Source organism: Tachyglossus aculeatus, chromosome 1 (assembly GCF_015852505.1).
Source record: "Tachyglossus aculeatus isolate mTacAcu1 chromosome 1, mTacAcu1.pri, whole genome shotgun sequence".
Lineage (NCBI taxonomy): Eukaryota > Metazoa > Chordata > Mammalia > Monotremata > Tachyglossidae > Tachyglossus > Tachyglossus aculeatus.
The window spans coordinates 21,955,975-21,978,883 of NC_052066.1; the positions used below are offsets into that span (position 1 = coordinate 21,955,975).

The 22,909-nt window shown below is 44.5% G+C and overlaps 1 protein-coding gene across 22 annotated transcripts in view; it reads right to left on the minus strand.

Annotated features, from left to right (window-relative positions):
- The window catches only part of CLASP1 (cytoplasmic linker associated protein 1), a 442,952-nt gene that overhangs the window by 282,497 nt on the left and 137,546 nt on the right, over window positions 1-22,909 (minus strand). The window contains exon 1 of one of the 22 annotated variants that reach the window (XM_038747597.1): window positions 14,491-14,744. The exons of the other annotated variants lie outside the window; for them this stretch is intronic. Within the exon in view, the coding sequence (XP_038603525.1) occupies window positions 14,491-14,506 (16 nt within the window). The 5' untranslated portion in view covers window positions 14,507-14,744. Of the gene's footprint in view, window positions 1-14,490; window positions 14,745-22,909 lie in introns of those variants that run through there. 22 annotated transcript variants of the gene reach the window in all.

The window sequence follows — 22,909 nt, forward strand, 5'->3', positions numbered from 1 at the left end:
GTGAATATGTTGGCATTAGAGAAGCAAAGCAGCCAGACTGGTTTAGAACAGAACATCAGCGAGGTACAGCAGGAAAGGATGAGTTTAGCACTCTCTTTGGGGGGAAAAAGGTGGAGGCACGCAAAATGGCACAGAGTAAATGAGTAAATTTATTTCCCATTTACTTTGTACCATTTTGCTTGAATACTCCCATTCAGTAGTACATCATTACCATCATTATTATTTTGTTTATTAAGCACTACGTGTCAACACCTTATATTCACTGCTGGGGTAAAAACAAGATAATTAAATCAATCGCAATCCCTGTCTCATTTGGGGCTCATACTTTTTGAATTCTAAAGTGAAGCAGCGCGGATCAGTGGAAAGAGCCCAGGCTTTGGAGTCAGAGGTCATGGGTTCAAATCCCGGCTCCGCCAACTGTCAGCTGTGTGACTTTGGGCAAGTCACTTCACTTCTCTGGGCCTCAGTTCCCTCATCTGTAAAATGGGGATTAAAACGGTGAGCCCCCCCCCGCCCCCACCGGGTACAACATGATCACCTTGTCACCTCCCCAGTGCTTAGAACAGTGCTTTGCACATAGTAAGCGCTTAACAAATACCATCATTATTAAAGACAAATGATTGGATTTACTTAAGGCTATTTTGAAACATTTCCCCAAAATAAATAACCACAAACAATTACCTGGAGTCTAAAGCCTTTTAGACTGTGAGCCCACTCTTTTAGACTGTGAGCCCAGTGTTGGGTAGGGACTGTCTCTATATGTTGCCAATTTGTACTTCCCAAGCGCTTAGTACAGTGCTCTGCACATAATAAGCGCTCAATAAATACGATTGATGATGATGATGATGGACAGTTTTTGAGAAGGTGATGTTCCGAAGGAAAATGAGGGGAGGTTGATCCACGTTACACCTCCTTCCAAGATGACGGAAGAGCCAAGGATTAACCAAAGGGAGGAATGCTCCAACCAAATGATAATATCAGTCACAGGAGAACTAACTGTGTTCCGTTCAATGAACTAGGTGCTTGGGAGAGAATAATATGGAAGAGTTGGTAGACACGTTCCTCGCACACACACACAATCAATCAATCCTCATATAATCACTCCCAGGAGAGAAAGTGCCTTTTCAAGTAACAAGAGAGGCCTACTTAGGGAAGCAGCGTGGCTTAGTGGAAAGAGCCCGGGCTTTAGAGTCAGAGGTCATGGGTTCAAATCCCGGCTCCGCCAATTGTCAGCTGTGTGACTTCAGGCAAGTCACTTCACTTCTCTGTGCCTCAGTTACCTCATCTGTAAAATGGGGATTAAAGCTGTGAGCCCCCCGTGGGACAACCTGATCACCTTGTAACCTCTCCAGCACTTAGAACAGTGTTTTGCACATGGTAAGCACTTAATAAATGCCATCATTATTATTATACTTTGCATGGTAGAACTGGCCGTGAAACCAGAGGCAGGCACTCTAAAGGTGAAGTTCCCAAAGACCACCTCACTCCAAAGATGATATGCGTGGCTCAGTGGAAAGAGCATGGGCTTTGGAGTCAGAGGTAAGGGGTTCAAATCCCGGCTCCACTGGTTGTCAGCTGTGTGACTTTGGGCAAGTCACTTCACTTCTCTGGGGCTCAGTTACCTCATCTGGAAAATGGGGATTACCTCCATCTTACCTCCACCTTACCTCCTTCCCCTCCCCACAGCACCTGTATATATGTTTGTACATATTTATTACTCTATTTATTTATTTATTTATTTTACTTGTACATATCTATCCTATTTATTTTATTTTGTTAGTATGTTTGGTTTTGTTCTCTGTCTCCCCCTTTTAGACTGTGAGCCCACTGTTGGGTAGGGACTGTCTCTATATGTTGCCAATTTGTACTTCCCAAGCACTTAGTACAGTGCTCTGTACATAGTAAGCGCTCAATAAATACGATTGATGATGATGATGATGATGATGATTAAGACTGTGAGCCCCCCGTGGGACAATCTGATCACCTTGTAACGTCCCCAGCGCTTAGAACAGTGCTTTGCACATAGTAAGTGCTTAATAAATGCCATTATTATTATTATTATATGCACCAATAATCTATCTCCCTCCCAAGCCTACTGCAACTAAATTGAACTCAATCTATGTTCATTTCCAGAACGAGCCACCTGCAGCTCCAAGGAAAAATGGAAAGAACCTTGTGTTTACCTAGGTTTTCCTTTCGCACATCCTGGGGCAAATTTTTGCCTCATTGCTTGTAAAAGGCATTGGCTTGGAAGCCCTAGAGACCAGACCTTCTACAACACATAAAGATATTCGGAAACAAAAGCGTAATCTTTACTCCTTTCTCCTTGAAAAGGACATGTGCCCGTGTGTACACACACACACATACACACACACCCCTCCATCCCTCTCCTCAAAACCCCCCACCCTCCCCACCATTCCTTGTTCTTAACTCTGGAATTTTCCAAGCGCTTAATACAGTGCTCTGCACACAGTAAGTGCTCAGTAAATACGACTGAATGAAGGAATGAGTGAACTCCAGGGGAAATCCCCCATTTCCCGGCCGGGATTTTCAGTAAAACGGTTTATGCTTTCAGATTTCAGGAAGAAATCGGTGAATTCATTAGCCCCTGTGCCTTCAGTTACGTTTGTGGATCGGATCAGTGACTGAAAAATTGAAACAGAATTTATGACCGGCAGGAGCGAAAGAAAAAATAACAACTCTGCAATTAACAGCAATCAGGAATGCTTTCGCTTGGGTCAAAGGGAGGGGAGAACATTCAGAGTGCTCATTTTGCTGACAAACGTGCCCTGAGAGGACATTATCTGTAATAAAGGTCAGCGCCACGAGCTCAAAAATGTCAGCTCTCCACCTGGCTCTCTTGTACGAACTGTCGTTTTAATTATCACCACACCAATCCTGACCCTAATTCTTTTTGACAGCCACCAGCAGAAGAGCTGAATAGGCCTGAAAACAAATCAGCAGGAAACTGCAGGGGCAAATTGTGAGACACTTTCCACCCCTTCATAAATTGGGAATCATCGCTGCCCCTCTGACACCTTAAAAGGAGGGATGATTTAGCTTTTGCATCCCCACTTTTTGTCTATGAATTGGAACCTTTCACCCCAAATACCAGTGAGCAAAAAGCTGTGCATCCATAGAGAAAACTTATCCCTTTCCAACACTCAAACAACAGCTGGGTTGCTATTCCAAGAGGCCTTTAAGCATGCTTTCTCTGATAGCATCTAGTTATTACACATCCGTCACCTTTCTCTCCAGGGCGGAAAGCCCTTGACAGATCATGTCTCACTTGTTCTAGAAGGGAGAGGGTTAAATAGCATCATCCCCGACTCTCTGGGAGGGGAAACTGAGGAACTGCAATAAAGTGTCTGATCTAAGGTGTCACGGTGAAGTAGTTGGTGTTCAGATGTTGGCTCCACCAAGTCCGTGATCTCAGGAAGTGAATGGACTTGCTGTTCACTCTCCAGAATTATAAAATTATAGGGCTGGAAGGGACTCTCAGTCTAATCTTGGCTCAGTGGAAAGAGCCCGGGCTTTGGAGGAGGAGGTCATGGGTTCGAATCCCGGCTCTGCCACATGTCTGCTATGTGACCTTGGGCAAGTCGCTTAACTTCTCTGAGCCTCAGTTCCCTCATCTGTAAAATGGGGATTAAGACTGTGAGCCCCACATGGGACAACTTGATCACCTTGTATCCCCCCCAGCGCTTAGAACAGTGCTTTGCACATAGTAAGTGCTTAACAAATGCCATTATTATTATTATTATTATTATTATTATTATTATTATTATCCAGTGGTCCTCAACAGCACATTGCTACTTATCCCAGCCTCGTAGGACTCTCAAGAAGCAGCATGGCCCAGTGGATAAGGCACAGGCATGGAGGTCAGAAGGCCATAGGTTCTAATCCTGGCCCCGCCACTTGTCCGCTGTGTGACCTCGGGCAAGTCAGTTCACTTCTCTGGGCCTCAGTTACCTCATCCGGTCCCTGTCCACCCCTATTAGCTTGTAATAATAATAATAATAATAATAATAATGATAATGCCATTTGATAAGCGCTTACTATGTGCAAAGCACTGTTCTATCCATCCCACCACTTGATAAAGTGACTGGCATATAATAAGTGCTTAATAAACAATATTATTATTATTACTACATACACTTATACTCTACTATTTCCCATATCTGTAATTTACTGTATTGTCTCTGTCCCCCATTGACTGTAAACTCCTTGTGAGCAGGGATTATGTCAACCAATTCTATAGTATTGTACTTCCCAAGCGCTTTGTTACAGTGCTCTGCACACAGTATGTGCCCAAAAAATACCACTGATTAACTGATTCACTCATTCATTCAATCGCATTTATTGAGCACTTACTATGTGCAGAGCACTGTACTAAGCGCCTGGACAGCACAATTCGGCACCAAATAGAGACAATTCCTACCCAACAACAGGCTCACAGGGAAGCAGTGTGGCTCAGTGGAAAGAGCTCGGGCTTTGGAGTCAGAGGTCATGGGTTCAAATCCCCGCTCCGCCACTTGTCAGCTGTGTGACTTTGGGAAAGTCACTTAACTTCTCTGGGCCTCAGTTCCCTCATCTGTAAAATGGGGATTAAGATTGTGAGCCCCACATGGGACAACCTGATCACCTTGTATCCGCCCCAGCGCTTAGAACAGTGATTTGCACATAGTAAGCGCTTAACAAATACCAAAAAAAAAAAAAAACAGGCTCACAGTCCAGAAGGGGGGAGACAGACAACAAAACAAAACAAATAGACAGGTATCAACAGCATATATAGGTGTCACAGCACCCAGATAACCTGCTAATTTCCTAAATTTGCAAAGGCAATGCGGGGCGTCATCATGCTAAATTTATCACAACCAAAAATCCCAAATGTCTTCCTCCTCCTCCTCCTCCTCCTCCTCATCATCATCATCAGCAACAGTAAATAATAGGTTGACATCATCCTTACAATCTAGTGGATTATGTAAAAGTGAAATAAACACAGAGTTGGCATATTTGCTTTGTGAAAGCTATTCAAAACTTGCCTGGCTTAGGGAATAACTCAAAAATGACTGAGTCTTCAGATGGGAGATTTTTCTTGTCAACACATCAGGGTGCTCTGAAGAAAAGAACCACTCAATGAATCTCAATCACACGTTGGACACCTCATGAAAATGGCTAATCAGCACCGTAATTAAGTGGTAAAAATGCTTAATGAAATAAAGCTTTGGCACCGGATTTCAGTCATCTTCACCTCTGTTTCAGGTATATATGTTTGTACATATTTATTACTCTATTTATTTATTTATTTTACTTGTACATATCTATTCTATTTATTTTATTTTGTTAGTATGTTTGGTTTTGTTCTCTGTCTCCCCCTTTTAGACTGTGAGCCCACTGTTGGGTAGGGACTGTCTCTGTATGTTGCCAATTTGTACTTCCCAAGCGCTTAGTACAGTGCTCTGCACACAGTAAGCGCTCAATAAATACGATTGTTGTTGTTGTTGTAAATGTCAGCGGTGGTATTTCTTGAGTGCCGAGCACTGTACTAACAGCTTGGGAGAATACAGTGTGACAGAGTTGATAGACACTTTCCCCGCCCACAAAGAGCTTACAGTCTAGAGGGGCAGACAGACATTAAAATCGGTAATTTATAGATACGTAAAACTGTACTCTTCCCCAAGAGCTTAGTAGACTGCTTCACACCCTCTACGTGCTCGAAATACCACTGATCGATTTGATAATAATAATAATAATAATAATAATTGGCATTTGTTAAGCGCTTCCTATGTGCAAAGCACTGTTCTAAGCGCTGGGGAGGATACAGGCTGAGAAGTGAAGACTGAGGACTGAGAAGTGAAGTGACTTGCCCAAAGTCACACTGCTGACAAGTGGCGGAGCCGGGATTCGAACCCATGACCTCTGACTCCAAAGCCCGGGCTCTTTCCACTGAGCCACGCTGCTGCTCTAAAATGGCTTGCCCGAGGTCACACGACAGACAAGTGGCAGAGCCGGGATTAGAACCCACGACCTTCTAATAATAATAATCATAATGGCACTTATTAAGCACTTACTATGTGCAAAAATTTAATGTGCCGACACCTCAAACGTGACATGTGTAAAACAGAACTCTTGATCTTCCCACCCAAATCCCGTCCTCCCCGCAACTTTCCCAAAACCGTACGCAACACCATTACCTTCCCTGCCTCACAAGCCCATGACTTTGGCATTATCCTCGACTTATTTCTCTCATTCGCAACCTACATATTTGATCTGTGGCCAAATCCTGTCTGTTCAACTGTGTCAACCCCTCCAGAATCTCCTTCCTCACCATCCAAACTGCTACTTAATCAATCAATCAAGCAATCGTATTTATTGAGCGCTTACTATGTGCAGAGTACTGTACTAAGCGCTTGGGAAGTACAAATTGGCAACACATAGAGACAGTCCCTACCCAACAGTGGGCTCACAGTCTAAAAGGAGGAGACAGAGAACAGAACCAAACATACCAACAAAATAAAATAAATAGGATAGAAATGTACAAGTAAAATAAACAAATAAATAAATAAATAAATAGAGTAATAAATATGTACAACCATATATACATATATACAGGTGATATACATATATACAGGTGATAACTGATCCGAGCTCTTCTCCCAGTTCCTACTACTGCCTCGGCCTCTTCGCTGACCTCCCTGCCTCTCGTCTCTCCCCTCTCCAATCCCTACTTCACTCAGGCTGCCCAAATAATAATAATAATAATAATAATGGCATTTATTAAGCACTTACTATGTGCAAAGCACTGTTCTAAGCGCTGGGGAGGTTACAAAGTGATCAGGTTGTCCCCCAGGGGGCTCACAGTCTTCATCCCCATTTTACAGATGAGGGAACTGAGGCCCAGAGAAGTGAAGTGACTTGCCCAAAGTCACACAGCTGACAATCGGCAGAGCTGGGATTTGAACCCATGACCTCTGACTCTTTTCCACTGAGCCACGCTGCTTCAGATGACTGGGCAACGAGGCTTGGTGGCAAGAGCCCAGGCTTGGGAGTCAGCGGTCGTGGGTTCTAATCCCGACTCCGCCACTAATCAGCTGTGTGACTTGGGGCAAGTCACTTCACTTCTCTGTGCCTCAGTTACCTCATCTGTAAAATGGGAATTAAGACTGTGAACCCCACGTGGGACAAACTGGTTACTCTGTATCTACCCCAGCGCTTCGCACATAGTAAGTGCTTAACAAATACCAGTATTGTAATTATTATTTGATTGTAATAAAAAAACCAAAAACACACAGTCCACGTCTCCCTTCTCCTCAAAAACCTCTAATGGCTGCCCATTCATTCATTCATTCATTCAATCGTATTTATTGAGCGCTTACTGTGTGCAGAGCACTGGACTAAGAGCTTGGAAAGTACAAGTTGGCGACATGTAGAGACGGTCCCTACCCAACAGTGGGCTCACAGTCTAGAAGGGGGAGACAGACAACAAAACAAAACATAGTCAGCGCTCAGTAAATAATAATTCATTCATTCATTCAATCGTATTAATTGAGCGCTTACTGTGTGCAGAGCACTGGACTAAGCACTTGGGAAGTCCAAGTCGGCAACATCTAGAGACGGTCCCTACCCAACAGCAGGCTCACAGTCTAGAAGGGGGAAACAGGGAACAAAACAGAACAAATTGTACTTCCCAAGCGCTTAGTACAGTGCTCTGCACACAGTAAGCGCTCAATCCTGCATTGAAAAGAAACTACTGATCAGAGCTGGGGGAGTCAACAGCAAGGATTTATACTTTTATGGATTTTAGTGAATGTTCTTAATTGTGTACTTACAACCTGAGGCAGCTGTTGCAAAAAGATGCAATTTAATAAATCAGTATCTTAAAAATAATCATCGTAGCGACACTGAAAGGTTCCCTCCTGCTGCCAGTGGTTTCTGCATTGGATATTTGATGCAAGTGAAAAGCTCATTCATTCATTCAATCGTAGTCATTCTTTCATTCAATCGTATTTATTGAGTGCTTACTGTGTACAGAGCACTGTACTAAGTGCTTGGGAAGTACAAGTTGGCAACATATAGAGATGATCCCTACCCAACAGTGGGCTCACAGTCTAGAAGGGGGAGACAGAGAACAAAACACATTAACAAAATAAAATAAATAGAATAAATATGTACAAATAAAATAAAAAAATAGAGTAATAAATACGTACAACCATATATACATATACACAGGTGTCTTTGCGCAGAGCATTGTACTAAGCGCTTGGGAAGTACAATTCGGCAACATATTCATTCATTCATTCATTCGTATTTATTGAGCGCTTACTGTGTGCAGAGCACCATACTAAGCACTTGGGAAGTACAAGTTGGCAATATATAGAGACGGTCCCTACCCAACAATGGGCTCACAGTCTAGAAGGGGGACATCGGTTCATTTCAAAAGGCAGCTCTATTTCCACTCCACAGTGCAACTGCTTTTCCTTTATGCTTCTGTATTCCCAGGTGACAGCAGCCGTGACCACCGTTGGGTATCTTCAGGCAACTGATAATGATCTGACTAGGGAACAAGCTTGCATGATTTGAACCCCAGATGGGGGCATTCTGAGGTCTAATCCCAATTTCCCAGCAAGGCTCCTGAGGGACTGTGAACAAGTTAGCTCTCGGTGCCTCGGTTTCCCAAGCTTTACCAAGGGACAAGACTGCTTGGTGATGATTTTAAAAGAAGCACCAGCGAACCTTAGAACTGACAAGAACAGACACCTTGGGCTTCAAGGCTGTCCATCCCCTCGCCCCCTCCTACCTCCCCTCCCTTCTCTCCTTCTACTGCCCAGCCCGCACCCTCCGCTCCTCCACCGCTGATCTCCTCACCGTACCTCGTTCTCGCCTGTCCCGCCATCGACCCCCGGCCCACGACATCCCCCGGGCCTGGAATGCCCTCCCTCTGCCCATCCGCCAAGCTAGCTCTCTTCCTCCCTTCAAGGCCCTACTGAGAGCTCACCTCCTCCAGGAGGCCTCCCCAGACTGAGCCTCTTCCTTCCTCTCCCCTTCGTCCCCCTCTCCATCTCCCCCATCTTACCTCCTTCCCTTCCCCACAGCACCTGTATATATGTATATATGTTTCTACATATTTATTACTCTATTTATTTATTTATTTATTTTACTTGTACATATCTATTCTATTTATTTTATTTTGTTAGCATGTTTGGTTTTGTTCTCTGTCTCCCCCTTTTAGACTGTGAGCCCACGGTTGGGTAGGGACTGTCTCTATATGTTGCCAATTTGTACTTCCCAAGCGCTTAGAACAGTGCTCTGCACATAGTAAGCGCTCAATAAATACGATTGATGATGATGATGATGACAACTGTTCAAGAGCCACATGCACCAGGAATTACTCAACCCCAATGTCCAGGTATCGACTTCCAGGACAAGCCTGGCCAGCTTTTACCTCATCTGTCAAATGGGGGTTAAGACTGTGAGCCCCCCGTGGGACAACCTGATCACCTTGTAACCTCCCCAGCGCTTAGAACAGTGCTTTGCACATAGTAAGCGCTTAATAAATGCCATCACTATTATTATTATTATTATTATTAGTGGAAAGAGCACACGTCTGGGAGTCAGAGGTTGTGGGTTCTAATCCCGGATCTGCCACATGTCTGCTGGGTGACCTTGGGCATGTCATTTAACTTCTCTGTGCCTCCGTTACCTCATCTGTCAAATGGAGATCTAAACTTGTATATTGTATACAGATTTGTATATATGTATATATTTGTACGTATTTATTACTCTATTTATTTTACTTGTACATAGCCTATTTATTTTATTTTGTTAATATGTTTTGTTTTGTTGTCTGTCTCCCCCTTCCAGACTGTGAGCCCACTGTTGGGTAGGGACCGTCTCTATATGTTGCCAACTTGGACTTCCCAATCGCTTAGTACAGTGCTCTGCACACAGTAAGCGCTCAATAAATATGATTGATTGATTGATTGATTGACTGTGAGCCCCATGAGGGACACAGACTGTGTCTTGGCACATAGTAAGCGCTTAACAAATACCATTCATTCATTCATTCATTCAATCGTATTTATTGAGCACTTACTGTGTGCAGAGCACTGGACTAAGCGCTTGGGAAGTACAAGTTGGCAACATCTAGAGACGGTCCCTACCCAAAAGTGGGTTCACAGTCTAGAAGGGGGAGACAGAGAACAAAACAAAACATATTAACAAAATAAGATTAATAGAATAAATATGTACAAATAAAATAGAGTAATAAATACGGACAAACATATATACATATATACAGGGGCTGTGGGGAGGGGAAGGAGGTAAGGCGGGGGAATTGTATACCACAATTATAAGGATAGAATGAAATGGAATACCATCCTTGGGGCGATCAATCAATCATATTTATCGAGCACTTACTGTTAGCTGATTGTATTTACTGAGTGCTTGCTGTGTGCAGAGCACTGTACTAAATGCTTGGGAGCGTAGACTATAACAATATACCAGACACAGGGCACGGCACTGCTCCCACTTGGAAGAGTAGTACAGCATAACAGAATTGGTAGACACGTTCCTTGCCTCCAATGAGCTTACAGTTTAGAGGGGCAAAACTGGTACTGAATCCCCATTTTACAGAAGAGGTAACTGAGGCCCAGAGAAGTTAGGTGACTTGCCCAAGGTCACCCAGCAAACCCTTGACAACACCCGGACTAGAACCCAGATCCTCCAACTCCCTTGCCTGAGAAATTCCCCCTAGGCCACGCTGCTCTTCCCTGGGTAATGACATTCTTGAATTAAGACTGAAAATGAGCAAAACACAAATTGGGCTTAGTCAAGCACATTCATGGGGAATCTGTTCCCTTTTTCTGGACCATAAGCTCCCTTTCTAGACTATAAGCTCGTTGTGGGCCAGGAATGTGTCTCTTTACCGTTAGAGTGTACTCTCCCAAGTGCTTAGTACAGTGCTCAGCACACGGTAAGCGCTCAGTAAGTACAACTGAATGACTGAGTGAATATTCCAACAGGGGCAGTGAATACGAGGAAAGGAATGCAGGTGAAGTGAGTGGTAACAACCTGCTGATAACCAGAGAACTGGGCTGGCCAAGTTGCCACCCCACCACCCCGCCTACCCGGCAGCAGCAAGAACATCGTCGTCTGTTATTAAAATAAAAAAAAAATAATAATGGCATTTATTTAACGCTTACTATGTGCAAAGTGCTGTTCTAAGCGCTGAGGAGGTTACAAGTTGATCAGGTGGTCCCACGTGGGGACCACAGTCTTCACCCCCAGTCTTCACCCCCAGATCTGTATATATGTATATATGTTTGTACATATTTATTATTCTATTTATTTTATTTGTACATATTTATTCTATTTATTTTATTTTGTTAATATGTTTTGTTTTGTTCTCTGTCTCCCCTTTCTAGACTGTAAGCCCACTGTTGGGTAGGGACCGTCTCTATATGTTGCCAACTTGTACTTCCCAAGTGCTTAGTCCAGTGCTCTGCACACAGTAAGCGCTCAATAAATACGATTGAATGAATGAATGAATGGTATTTGTTAAGCGCTTACTATGTGCCAAGACACAGTCTGTGTCCCTCATGGGGCTCACAGTCAGTCAATCAATCAATCAATCGTATTTATTGAGCGCTTACTGTGTGCAGAGCACTGGACTAAGCGCTTGGGAAGTACAAGTTGGCAACATATAGAGACGGTCCCTACCCAACAGTGGGCTCACAGTCTGGAAGGGGGAGACAGACAACAAAACAAAACATATTAACAAAATAAAATAAATAGGATATGTACAAGTAAAATAAATAGAGTAATAAATACATACAAATATATACATATATACAAATCTATATACAATATACAAGTTTAGATCTCCATTTGACAGATGAGGTAACGGAGGCCCAGAGAAGTTAAATGACTTGCCCAAGGTCACCCAGCAGACAGATGAGGGAACTGAGGCCCAGAGAAGTGACTTGCTCAAAGTCACACAGCTGACAATTGGCGGAGTCGGAATTCGAACCCATGACCTCGGACTCCAAAGCCCGGGCTCTTTCCACTGAGCCACGCTGCTTCCTATTGTAGGCGGTAGCCCGCGTCGGAGTAATCCCGGTGTCAACTGGAGAGGGAGGCCTCACAGCCCGCTCAGGCGCCCGACGCAAAGTCTGCCAGTAAACAGCTCGGATGAAAGAGAAAGATCCAGATGGGTTTTCCGCCACCCGCCAATTAAACACTCCTTCAGATGCCATCTTCGCTCATCTCTGCTCCTTGCGAAACCCAGCCCCACCCACGCGTCTAACCCCACGATGCCGCAACCTGCCTGATAATAATTCTAGCCTGTGAGCCCGTTGTTGGGTAGGGGCCGTCTCTATATGTTGCCAACCTGTACTTCCCAAGGGCTTCGTGCAGTGTCTGCCCACAGTCAGCGCTCAATAAATACGACTGAATCGTCATCGTCAATCGTATTTATTGAGCGCTTACTAAGTGCAGAGCACTGCACTAACACTTGGGAAGTACAAATTGGCAACAATTTGCCAATGAATGAGTAATAATAGTGACGGTGTTTGTTAAACGCTTATCAGGTGCCAAGCGCTGGGGAGATTACAAGGTGATCAGGTTGTCCCACGGCAGGCTCGCGGTTTTCATCCCCATTTTCCAGATGAGGTGACTGAGGCCCAGAGAAGTGAAGTGACTTGCCCGAAGTCACACAGCTGACAGTTGGTGGAGCTGGGATTTGAACCCATGACTTCTGACTACAAAGCCCAGGCTCTTCCCACTGAGCCATGCTCCTACTCAGCTGAAATGCCTCGAGGAGGATTATGATTGGGAGACAGAATCCTTAACCATTTCTTGATAAAACAGCCCTAGTCAATCAATCAATCAATCAATCAATTGCATTTATTGAGCGCTTACTGTGTGCCGAGCACTGTACTAAGCGCTTGGGAAGTACAAGTTGGCAACACATAGAGGCAGTCCCTAGTCCTCACTGTCATCCACCTCCCCCGAACCCCTTTCACACTCTCCACATTTCGCTGAACTGAATTCAATCAATCAATCAAGCGCATTTAATCATAATAATAATAATTATAATGATGGTATTTGTTAAGCGCTTACTATGGGCCAAGCACTGTTCTAAGCACTGGGGTAGATACAAGGTAATCCGATTGTCCCTTGTGGGACTCACAGTCTTAATCCCCATTTTACATTCATTCATTCAATCATATTTATTGAGCACTTACTGTGTGCAGAGTTATTGGCAGGGATTCTGTCTACCAACTCTGTTATTCATTCATTCATTCAATCGTATTTATTGAGCGCTTACGGTATGCAGAGCACTGTACTAAGCGCTTGGGAAGTACAAGTTGGCAACATATAGAGACGGTCCCGACCCAACAACGGGCTCACAGTTTTACAGATAAGGGAACTGAGGCACAGAGAAGTTAAGTGACTTGCCCAAGGTCACATAGTAGACAAGTGGCGGAGCTGGGATTAGAACCCATGACCTCTGACTCCCAAGCCTGTGCTCTTTCCACTAAGCCATGCTGCTTTTCACACTTATTGAGCGCTTACTGTGGGCACAGCACTGTGCTGAATGCTTGGGAGAGTACGATATAATTGACCAACTGTATTTATTGAGCGCTTACAGTGTGCACAGCACTGTACTAAGCGCTTAATGTAATGCAGTAGATAAGACAGGTTCCCTGCCCACGAAGAGCATGGAGCCTAGAGGGGAAGGCAGACAATAATAGAAATAAATGACGGCTCTGTACAGAAGTGCTGTGGGGCTGGAGGGAGGGACGAATAAAAGGAGCAAATCCAAGTCCCTACGTTCAGAGGAGGGATCGATTTTCTACTAATCTTCCCAAGAGGTGTTTCCTAGGACGGAACTATCCCCTCCTGTTTTCTCAGCATTTGTTACTCAAGCCTACACCTTTTTTCCCCCCCTCGCTGGGAATCAACAGCTCAAAATCATCTATATGACATGGAGAAATATACAGAGCGTTTCTTCCAAGAGCTCTGGTATGAACAAACGTCTTGGAAACATCTGATACATTTCTATTAATGACCAACTTTCCTTGATTGAGATACATTCCACATCAGTTAGCCAATGCACCAGCAATAAAAACCTTCCCTCAACACCTAAAATAGAAGCAGGAGGACAGATCCTGTCATTTCCCCCCCAGTCACCCCCTTTCAGCCTCCCTTTCCTCCTCTCTCCCCGTGCAAGTGGACTGCATTTCGATCTCTCCGCACCATTTTCCCACTACCTTTTTTGCCTAAATGCCACGACTGTTTAATTATCACCTGCCCCTGCATGCTTCTGCCTTATCTTCCTAAGAGCAAAATCACCAGACTATTTTTAGAGGTGTCTATCCCTTCGGGCCAAACCTCCATTGCGGAGAAACGCCGCCGCGCTGAACGTCGGGTTATGCCGGATTCGCTTTTTCCTCATTTTCCAGAAGGAAAGGGAAAAGGGGTTACCTTTCCCTGTCGTCATGATGCGCAGGAACCCCGGAACCCAAGGTCTGAACGCAGCTCCGCGGTGGTAAGATCGGACCTCAGAACTTCAGCTCCAGGAAAACTCTCCTCCTGGTGACACTCGCCGACACCTCCCGCCTCCGAAATAAGAGCCTATTCAACAGTCGTCTGCGCGAGCCCTGCGCTTAGCAAATTTTCTTCAGCTCACTTCATCCTGGAGCAGAACATTCCTCCCGGATGAAGTCTGCATTGCTTCTTGCCTCGATCTCTCCCCGGGAACTCCCCCCGGGCCTGACCCAGAAGAACGTCACGCAGATCACAAACCTGAAACGGGATGACGGGGGAGGCTGGCAATTCGAGGCGAGAAAAGTTTGAGTTTGGACTCTTCCGGAGCTGGAATGAGAATCATTTTTCCCCCCTCCTATTCTGAAGGGGGTTGTCACTTAGCACGGCAGACCTGCTGAAACTCTGCAGTGATTTGGGGGCGGCGCGTCCCCCGGGATGTTAAAGTCCAAGGCTGACACTTGGCTAGGAAACACGTTTGCTACACAAAAATCGAGAAAAATAACTTGCTTTAAAAGCACCCCCTTGTTAAGCACTTAAAACGATGATGATGATGACAGCGGTACTTATTACGGGCGTACTATGTGCCAAGCACTGTACCAAGCCCTGGAGACAATCAGGATGGACGCAGACCCTGCCCGACACGGGGCATGTAATCAAAGGGGAAAAGGGAATGGGTATTGAATCTCCACTTTACAGATTCAATTCAATTCAATCGTATTTATTGAGCGCTTACTGTGTGCGGAGCACTGGACTAAGCGCTTGGGAAGTCCAAGTTGGCAACACAGAGAGACGGTCCCTACCCAACAGCGGGCTCACAGTCTAGAAGGGGGAGACAGACAACAAAACAAAACCTAGTCACCAAGTAAAATAAATAGAAAAAATATGTAGAAATAAAATAAATAGAGTAATAATGCGTGCCTCCCGCCCGCCCCATCCCTTTGAGGTAACTGAGGCGCGGAGAAGTGACTTGCCCGAGGTCACACGGCAGACAAGTGGCGGAGCCATGATTAGAACCCAGGTCTTCTGATTCCCAGGCCTGTGCTCTTTCTGTGCTTCTCTAAGCTAAACGTTTTTCCTTATATACAGGCAGGGGTGCTCGGATTTTACAGCCATCCATAGTCTTCTAGACTGTGAGCCCATTGTTGGGTAGGGACTGTCTCTATATGTTGCCAACTTGTACTTCCCAAGCGCTTAGTACAGTGCTCTGCACACAGTAAGCGCTCAATAAATATGATTGATTGATCCATCGTTACGAACGGTTACAGCTATTTTACGCCACCATCATTTTAATAAAAGTACGCTACTCAAAAATTGCTTAAATTGTGAAAAGGTGTTATTTTTATGGGGAAATATTAGCCGGAGCCCTCTGGATTCATTTACTTGAATTTCCACTATCACCCACAGAGTTATCACGGCACTCTCCAGTTGACAATGTTGATAACAAATACAGACGGCAGTCTAACAATTCCGTCTAGCTTTTTCTGTTTCTCATTACATATTTAATCGGCAATGAAGCTAGGAATCCAAACATTTTAATTACGCAGACATGAACGTACATTTTTGCTTTAGAAATTCTGAAATGTGGGTCTTTTTTGACCAAATTAAATCTATATTTATGCCCCAGGGCCTCCCTCCACATTGCATCCAATTAAAAATCATCAAGAGATTGTATACGAAGAAGTCGACTGACTAGTCCTGCAATTATGGGCTTTTTCATGCTGAAAATCCACTTCTCCCATGGGCACCGACACATCTGCGTAATTAGGGAACCAAGTTACACAAAAAATAATTTATTCTCTGAAAGCCAGAAGAGGAAAAAACTGTAATTTTTGCTTCAAGGGTTTCGCTAATTATATGGAAAAAGAAAAATAAAAAAAAAGGAAGCAGCATCTAGAAAACAAGATTCATCTGGGTTCCTATTTTCCTGTCGCTCAAGAATGAGAGGACTCCTGGTAACCTAGCAACAAGCAAGATTTCTACAAAGATGAAATCCTCTATTATAAACAAGCAATCCACATCAAATTACTATCCATCCCCCCTTTCACCGCTATCTTACTACACTTAAAAAAAAAACACCAAAAAGCAATATGATCAAGAAACCAAATATACCAATTGTGCAGTGCGTTACAATAACGTTAAGCAATATACAAAAATATTTACAAAATGAAAATGTCTTGATGTCCATCTTCCTATACACCTTAGCTCTAATCATTTCAGAAAAGTCACCTAGCCTAGGTCTGGTTTCAAGGAAAATAATTTTAAAACATCATTCTCTTCCAAACAGTCCAAAAAAAAAAAAAATCAAATTGCTAACAACAAAACAAATGATCCCAGCTCTGAATTCTTTTTTACTGAGTAATAAAATCTCACTATTATCTATCCAAAACAATTTTAGAAGAGACTACATAGATTTCAAAATTTGAAAGATACACAATTGTAATTTGCAATGCAGAAAAGGGACCATTTTATGGGAACATTTCTCTCATCTCTATGGACTGCATCTCTCCTTAGCTTCAGTGCACACTAGAGAGCAGAAAACCACCAGTGAAATATCTGCCAAGAAATTCATCGAGGAAGACAGATTCCGCTTAGTCCCTTACTTGTAAAATCAATTCGATTTAAGCGATTAAAAGAAACGAAACAGTTCTCAAAAATGATCTAAGAAATAAAGCTCCCCTTTGGTCAAGGTTGGACGGACGACAACTCCAAGTCAATAATACTTTGCAATTTTAATTTAACCGATAATTAAATCTGCGTTTTCTAAATCCAGGCTGGATGTTCCATCAGTGGTTACTACGGTCACCTTTTAGCGAAAAAGAAATGCCCCGTAAAGCAAGTCCAAAGTCTCTAGTTCTGTATTACGCCACGAGTTGTGCACGTAAAAGATTTTGTATAACAGCAAGGTGGTCGGAAGTTTGAAAGAAGCTAATCAACGGATCCCTGCGACGCGACAAAACACCGATCTTGAAAAATGGCATCGCTCTGAGGACGAAGGTGTGTGGTTTCGGTTCCTTTTTTGTCCCGTCCTGACAAAGAAGCTTGCACCACAACCCAAAAACCTCCAAACTCCAGAAGCCGGAAACTACTGAGTCACAATTTATATACTAAATTTAATTTGTACTTCCCAAGCGCTTAGTACAGTGCTCTGCACATAGTAAGCGCTCAATAAATACGATTGATGATGATGATGATACTAATTGGGAGCTAATGCTAGCCCACCTTCTCATCCATCGATCAGCGGTATTTATTCAGAGCTTACTGTGTGCAGAGCCCTGTACTGAGCGGTTGGGAGAATACAATCAATCAATCAATCGTATTTATTGAGCGCTTACTGTGTGCAGAGCACTGTACTAAGCGCTTGGGAAGTACAAGTTGGCAACATATAGAGACAGTCCCTACCCAACAGTGGGCTCACGGTCTAAAAAATACAACACAACAGAATTGGTATAACAGAATTGAGAAGCAGCGCGGTTTAGTGGAAGGAGCCCGGCCTTGGGGGGGTCAGAGGTCGTGGGTTCAAATCCCGGCTCCGCCACTTGTCAGCTGTGTGGCCTTGGGCAAGTCGCTTCAATTCTCTGTGCCTCAGTTCCCTCGTCTGTAAAATGGGGATGAAGACTGTGAGCCCCATGTGAGACAACCTGATTACCTTGTATCTACCCCAGCGCTTAGAACAGTGCTGGGCACATAGCAAGCACTTAACAAATACCAACATTATTATTATTAGAATTGGTAGACACGTTCCCTGCCCTCAACACGCTTACGGTCTAGTTTCCTGGTACATTTTCAGTCAGAGCTTCTGATGATAGTCCATTTCTGTATTGATTTAGCAAGACTTATTTTCATTGGACTTGAACTGTTAGAACACTGAACAGCCTCACCACAGATGAGGAAGTCATACCGTTTCACTTTTTAAATAAACAAAAATAATAGTAATAATAATAATAACTGTGGTATTTGTTAAGGGCTATTGTGTGTCAGGCACCATACTAAGCGCTGGGGTAGATAGGGGGTAACCTAGTTGGACACACTCCTGTCCCACATTCATTCATTCATTCATTCAATCGTATTTATTGAACGCTTACTGTGTGCAGAGCACTGTACTAAACGCTTGGGAAGTACAAGTTGGCAACACATGGGGCCTACGGTCTAATTAGGGGGGAGAACAAGTAGTGAATTACCACATTAATCCAAGCATGTATCCTATCCCGCCTTGATTATTACTCTATTCATTTATTTATTTTACTTGTACATATCTATTCTACTTATTTTATTTTGTTAGTATGTTTGGTTTTGTTCTCTGTCTCCCCCTTTTAGACCGTGAGCCCACTGCTGGGTAGGGACTGTCTCTATACGTTGCCAACTTGTACTTCCCAAGCGCTTAGTACAGTGCTCTGCATACAGTAAGCGCTCAATAAATACAATTGATTGATTGATTGATTGATAACTTTATTCATTCATTCATTCATTCATTTAATCGTATTTATTGAGCGCTTACTGTGTGCAGAGCACTGTACTAAGCGCTTGGGAAGTACAAGTTGGCAACTTATAGGGACGGTCCCTACCCAACAACGGGCTCACAGTCTGGAAGGGGGAGACAGACAACAAAACAAAACATGTGGACAGGTGTCAAGTCATCAGAATAAACAGAAGTAAAGCTAGATGCACATCATTAACAAAATAAATAGTAAATATGTACAAGTAAAATAGAGTAATAAATCTGTACAAACATATCTACAGGTGCTGTGGGGAGGGGAAGGAGGTAGGGTGGGGGGATGGGGAGGGAGAGAGGAAAGAGGGGGCTCAGTCTGGGGTACCAATCAATCAGTGGTATATACTGAGCACTTACTGTGTGTAGAGCACTGGAATAAGTGCTTGGGAGAGTACAGTTCCAAGCACTGAGGTGAATACAAACAAATCACGTTGGACGCAGTCCCTGTTCCACATGGGGCTCACAGTCTCAATCCCCATTTTCCAGATGACTGCTTAGAGAAGCAGTGGGGCTCAGTGGAAAAGAGCATGGGCTTTGGAGTCAGAGGTCATGGGTTCAAATCCCAACTCCGCCAATTGTCAGCTGTGTGACTTTGGGCAAGTCACTTCACTTCTCTGGGCCTCAGTTCCCTCATCTGGAAAATGGGGATGAAGACTGTGAGCCCCGCCGTGGTACAACTTGATCACCTTGTAACCTCCCCAGCGCTTAGAACAGTTCTTCTAGACTGTGAGCCCGCTGTTGGGTAGGGACCAACTCTCTATGTTGCCAACTTGTACTTCCCAAGTGCTTAGTCCAGTGCTCTGCACACAGTAAGTGCTCAATAAATACGACTGAATGAATGAATGAATGCTTGGCACAGAGTAAGCGCTTAATAAATAATAACAACCTCCCCAGTGCTTAGAACAGTGCTTTGCACATAATAAGCGCTTAATAAATGCCATTATTATTATTAGATGACATAACTGGGGCCCAGAGAAGTGAAGTGACTTGTCCAAGGTCACAAAGCAGACAAGTGGCAGAGCTGGGATTAGAACCCAAGGTCTTTCTGACTCACAGGCCTGTGCTCTATCCACTGGGCTGTGCTGCTTCTCTGCTTCTTTCATCAGTAATAATAATAATGATAATAATAATGGCATTTGTTAAGCGCTTACTATGTGCCAAGCACTGTTCTAAGCACTGGAGGGATACAAGGTGATCAGGTTGTTCCACGTGGGGCTCACAGTCTTAATCCCCATTTTACAGATGTGGTAACTGAGGCACAGAGAAGTTCAGTGGCTTGCCCAAGGTCACACAGCTGACAAGTGGCAGAGCCGGGATTCGAACCCATGCCCTCTGACTCCCAAGCCCGGGCTCTTTCCACTGAGCCACGCCGCTTCTCTCACGCTGCTGCATCAAGGGATGGTGTTTGCGACTTTCATCAACAGAGAAGAGAATGACAGTGGGGTTACGACGTGATCCAGCGCTTAGAACAGTGCTTTGCACATAGTAAGCGCTTAACAAATGCCATCATTATTATTATTATTATTCCTCCAACAGAAAGTGTTCAACAGGTGCACAATGCCAAAAGATACCAGGAAGAAAAGGAGTTCTCACGGTGGCCCATGCAAGGTTAGTCAGTCAACTGTATTTATTTAGCACTTACTGGGTGCAGAGCACTTTACTAAGCACTTGGGAGAGTACAATAGATCAGACACATTCCCTGTCCACAACAAGCAGCGTGTCTCAGTGGAAAGAGCCCGGGCTTTGGAGTCAGAGGTCATGGGTTCAAATCCTGGCTCCGCCAATTGCCAGCTGTGTAACTTAGGGCAAGTCACTTAACTTCTCTGGGCCTCAGTTCCCTCATTTGTAAAAGGGGGATGAAGACTGCGAGCCCCCTTTCGGACAACCTGATCGCCTTGTAACGCCTTGGAACGCTATTACTCTATTTATTTATTTTATTTGTACATGTTTATTCTAATTATTTTATTTTGTTAATACGTTTTGTTTTGTTCTCTGTCTCCCCCTCCTAGACTGTGAGCCCACTGTTGGGTAGGGACTGTCTCTATATGTTGTCAACTTGTACTTCCCAAGCACTTAGGACAGTGCTCTGCATTCATTCATTCATTCAATCGCATTTATTGAGCGCTTACTGTGTGCAGAGCACTGTACTAAGCGCTTGGAAAGTACAAGTTTGAAACATACAGAGACGGTCCCTACCCAACAGCGGGCTCACAGTCTAGAAATTATTAAGCACTTACTATGTGCCAAGCACTGTTCTAAGCACTGGGGAGAATACAAGGTGATCAGGTGGCCCCCCTGGGGGCTCACAGTCTTCATCCCCATTTTACAGATGAGGGAACTGAAGCCCAGAAGTGAAGCGACTTGCCCAAAGTCACAGAGCTGAAAATTGGCGGAGTCAGGATTTGAACCCATGACCTCTGACTCCAAAGCCCGGGCTCTTTCCACTGAGCCACGACCTGCTCCCTGCCCTCAAGCACTGTTCTAAGCACTGGGGAGGTTACCAGGTGATCAGGTTGTCAATCAATCAATCGATCAATCAACCATATTTATTGAGCGCTTACTGTGTGCAGAGCACTGTACTAAGCGCTTGGGAAGTCCAAGTTGGCAACATATAGAGACAGTCCCTACCCAACAGTGGGCTCACAGTCTAAAAGGGGGAGACAGACAACAAAACCAAACATACTAACAAAATAAAATAAATAGAATAGATATGTACAAGTAAAATAAATAGAGTAATAAATATGTACAAACATATATACATATATACAGGTGCTGTGGGGAAGGGACGGAGGTAAGATGGGAGGATGGAGAGGGGGGCGAGGGGGAGAGGAAGGAAGAGGCTCAGTCTGGGAAGGCCTCCTGGAGGAGGTGAGCTCTCAGTAGGGTCTTGAGCCCACGGGGGGCTCACAGTCTTAATCCCCATTTTGCAGATGAGGCAAGTGAGGCACAGAGAAGTGAAGTGACTTGCCCAAAGTCACACAGCTGACAATTGGTGGAGTCAGGATTTGAACCTATGACCTCTGACTCCCAAGCCCGGGCTCTTTCCACTGAGCCACGCTGCTTCTCTACAAGCCTTCCGGGAGGCATGGGGAGGGGATGGCGAAGCATCCCGCTTTTCATCCCCTTCCTGTCTGCTGCTGCCGAGGGGCTGGTCCCCAAAAACCCCTTAGAAAAGGCTCTCATCACCCAGGTGGGAGGTTTGGGGTTGGAGTTGAGGTTCGCTATGTGTGGGAGAGGAAGAGCAAGTACCTTATCCACACCTTAAAGATAACGAAACTGAGACCCAAAGAGGTCAAGTGACTTGCCCAAAGTCACACAGCTGACAATTGGCGGAGCTGGGATTTGAACCCATGACCTCTGACTCCAAAGCCCGGGCTCTTTCCACTGAGCCACGCTGCTTCTCTAAAGAAATAAATCATATTTATTGAGGACACACACCAGAGAAGCAGAGGGGCCAGGCCTAGAACTCAGATCCCCTGGTTCCTAGTGCCGTGTTGTTCGTCGTACAACATGCTTCCTCCCTTAGATCCCCTGGTTTCTAGTGCCGTGTTGTTCGTCGTACAACATGCTTCCTCCCTCGAAAAATGACTCACATCCAGCGGGAGGAGCAGCAAGGACATACAGGTCTTAAAATCCACTTCAAGAAGAGAAACCACCAGGCTCAGCCCAAACACTGAAGCCACCTTTCTTGGCTTCCTTTCGGTCCTTGGTGGCAGGGCTTTGCCATTTTCCCATTTTCCCAGGGCTATTTCCTGGTATTACCCGCTTGATCCCCTTTTAATTCCACCCTGACTTTGCATCTTGCCCCTGTTTACACCCCGCTTTGTGTGCGTGGGCCTGCGTTCGATCTCCCAGATGAAGGGCTGT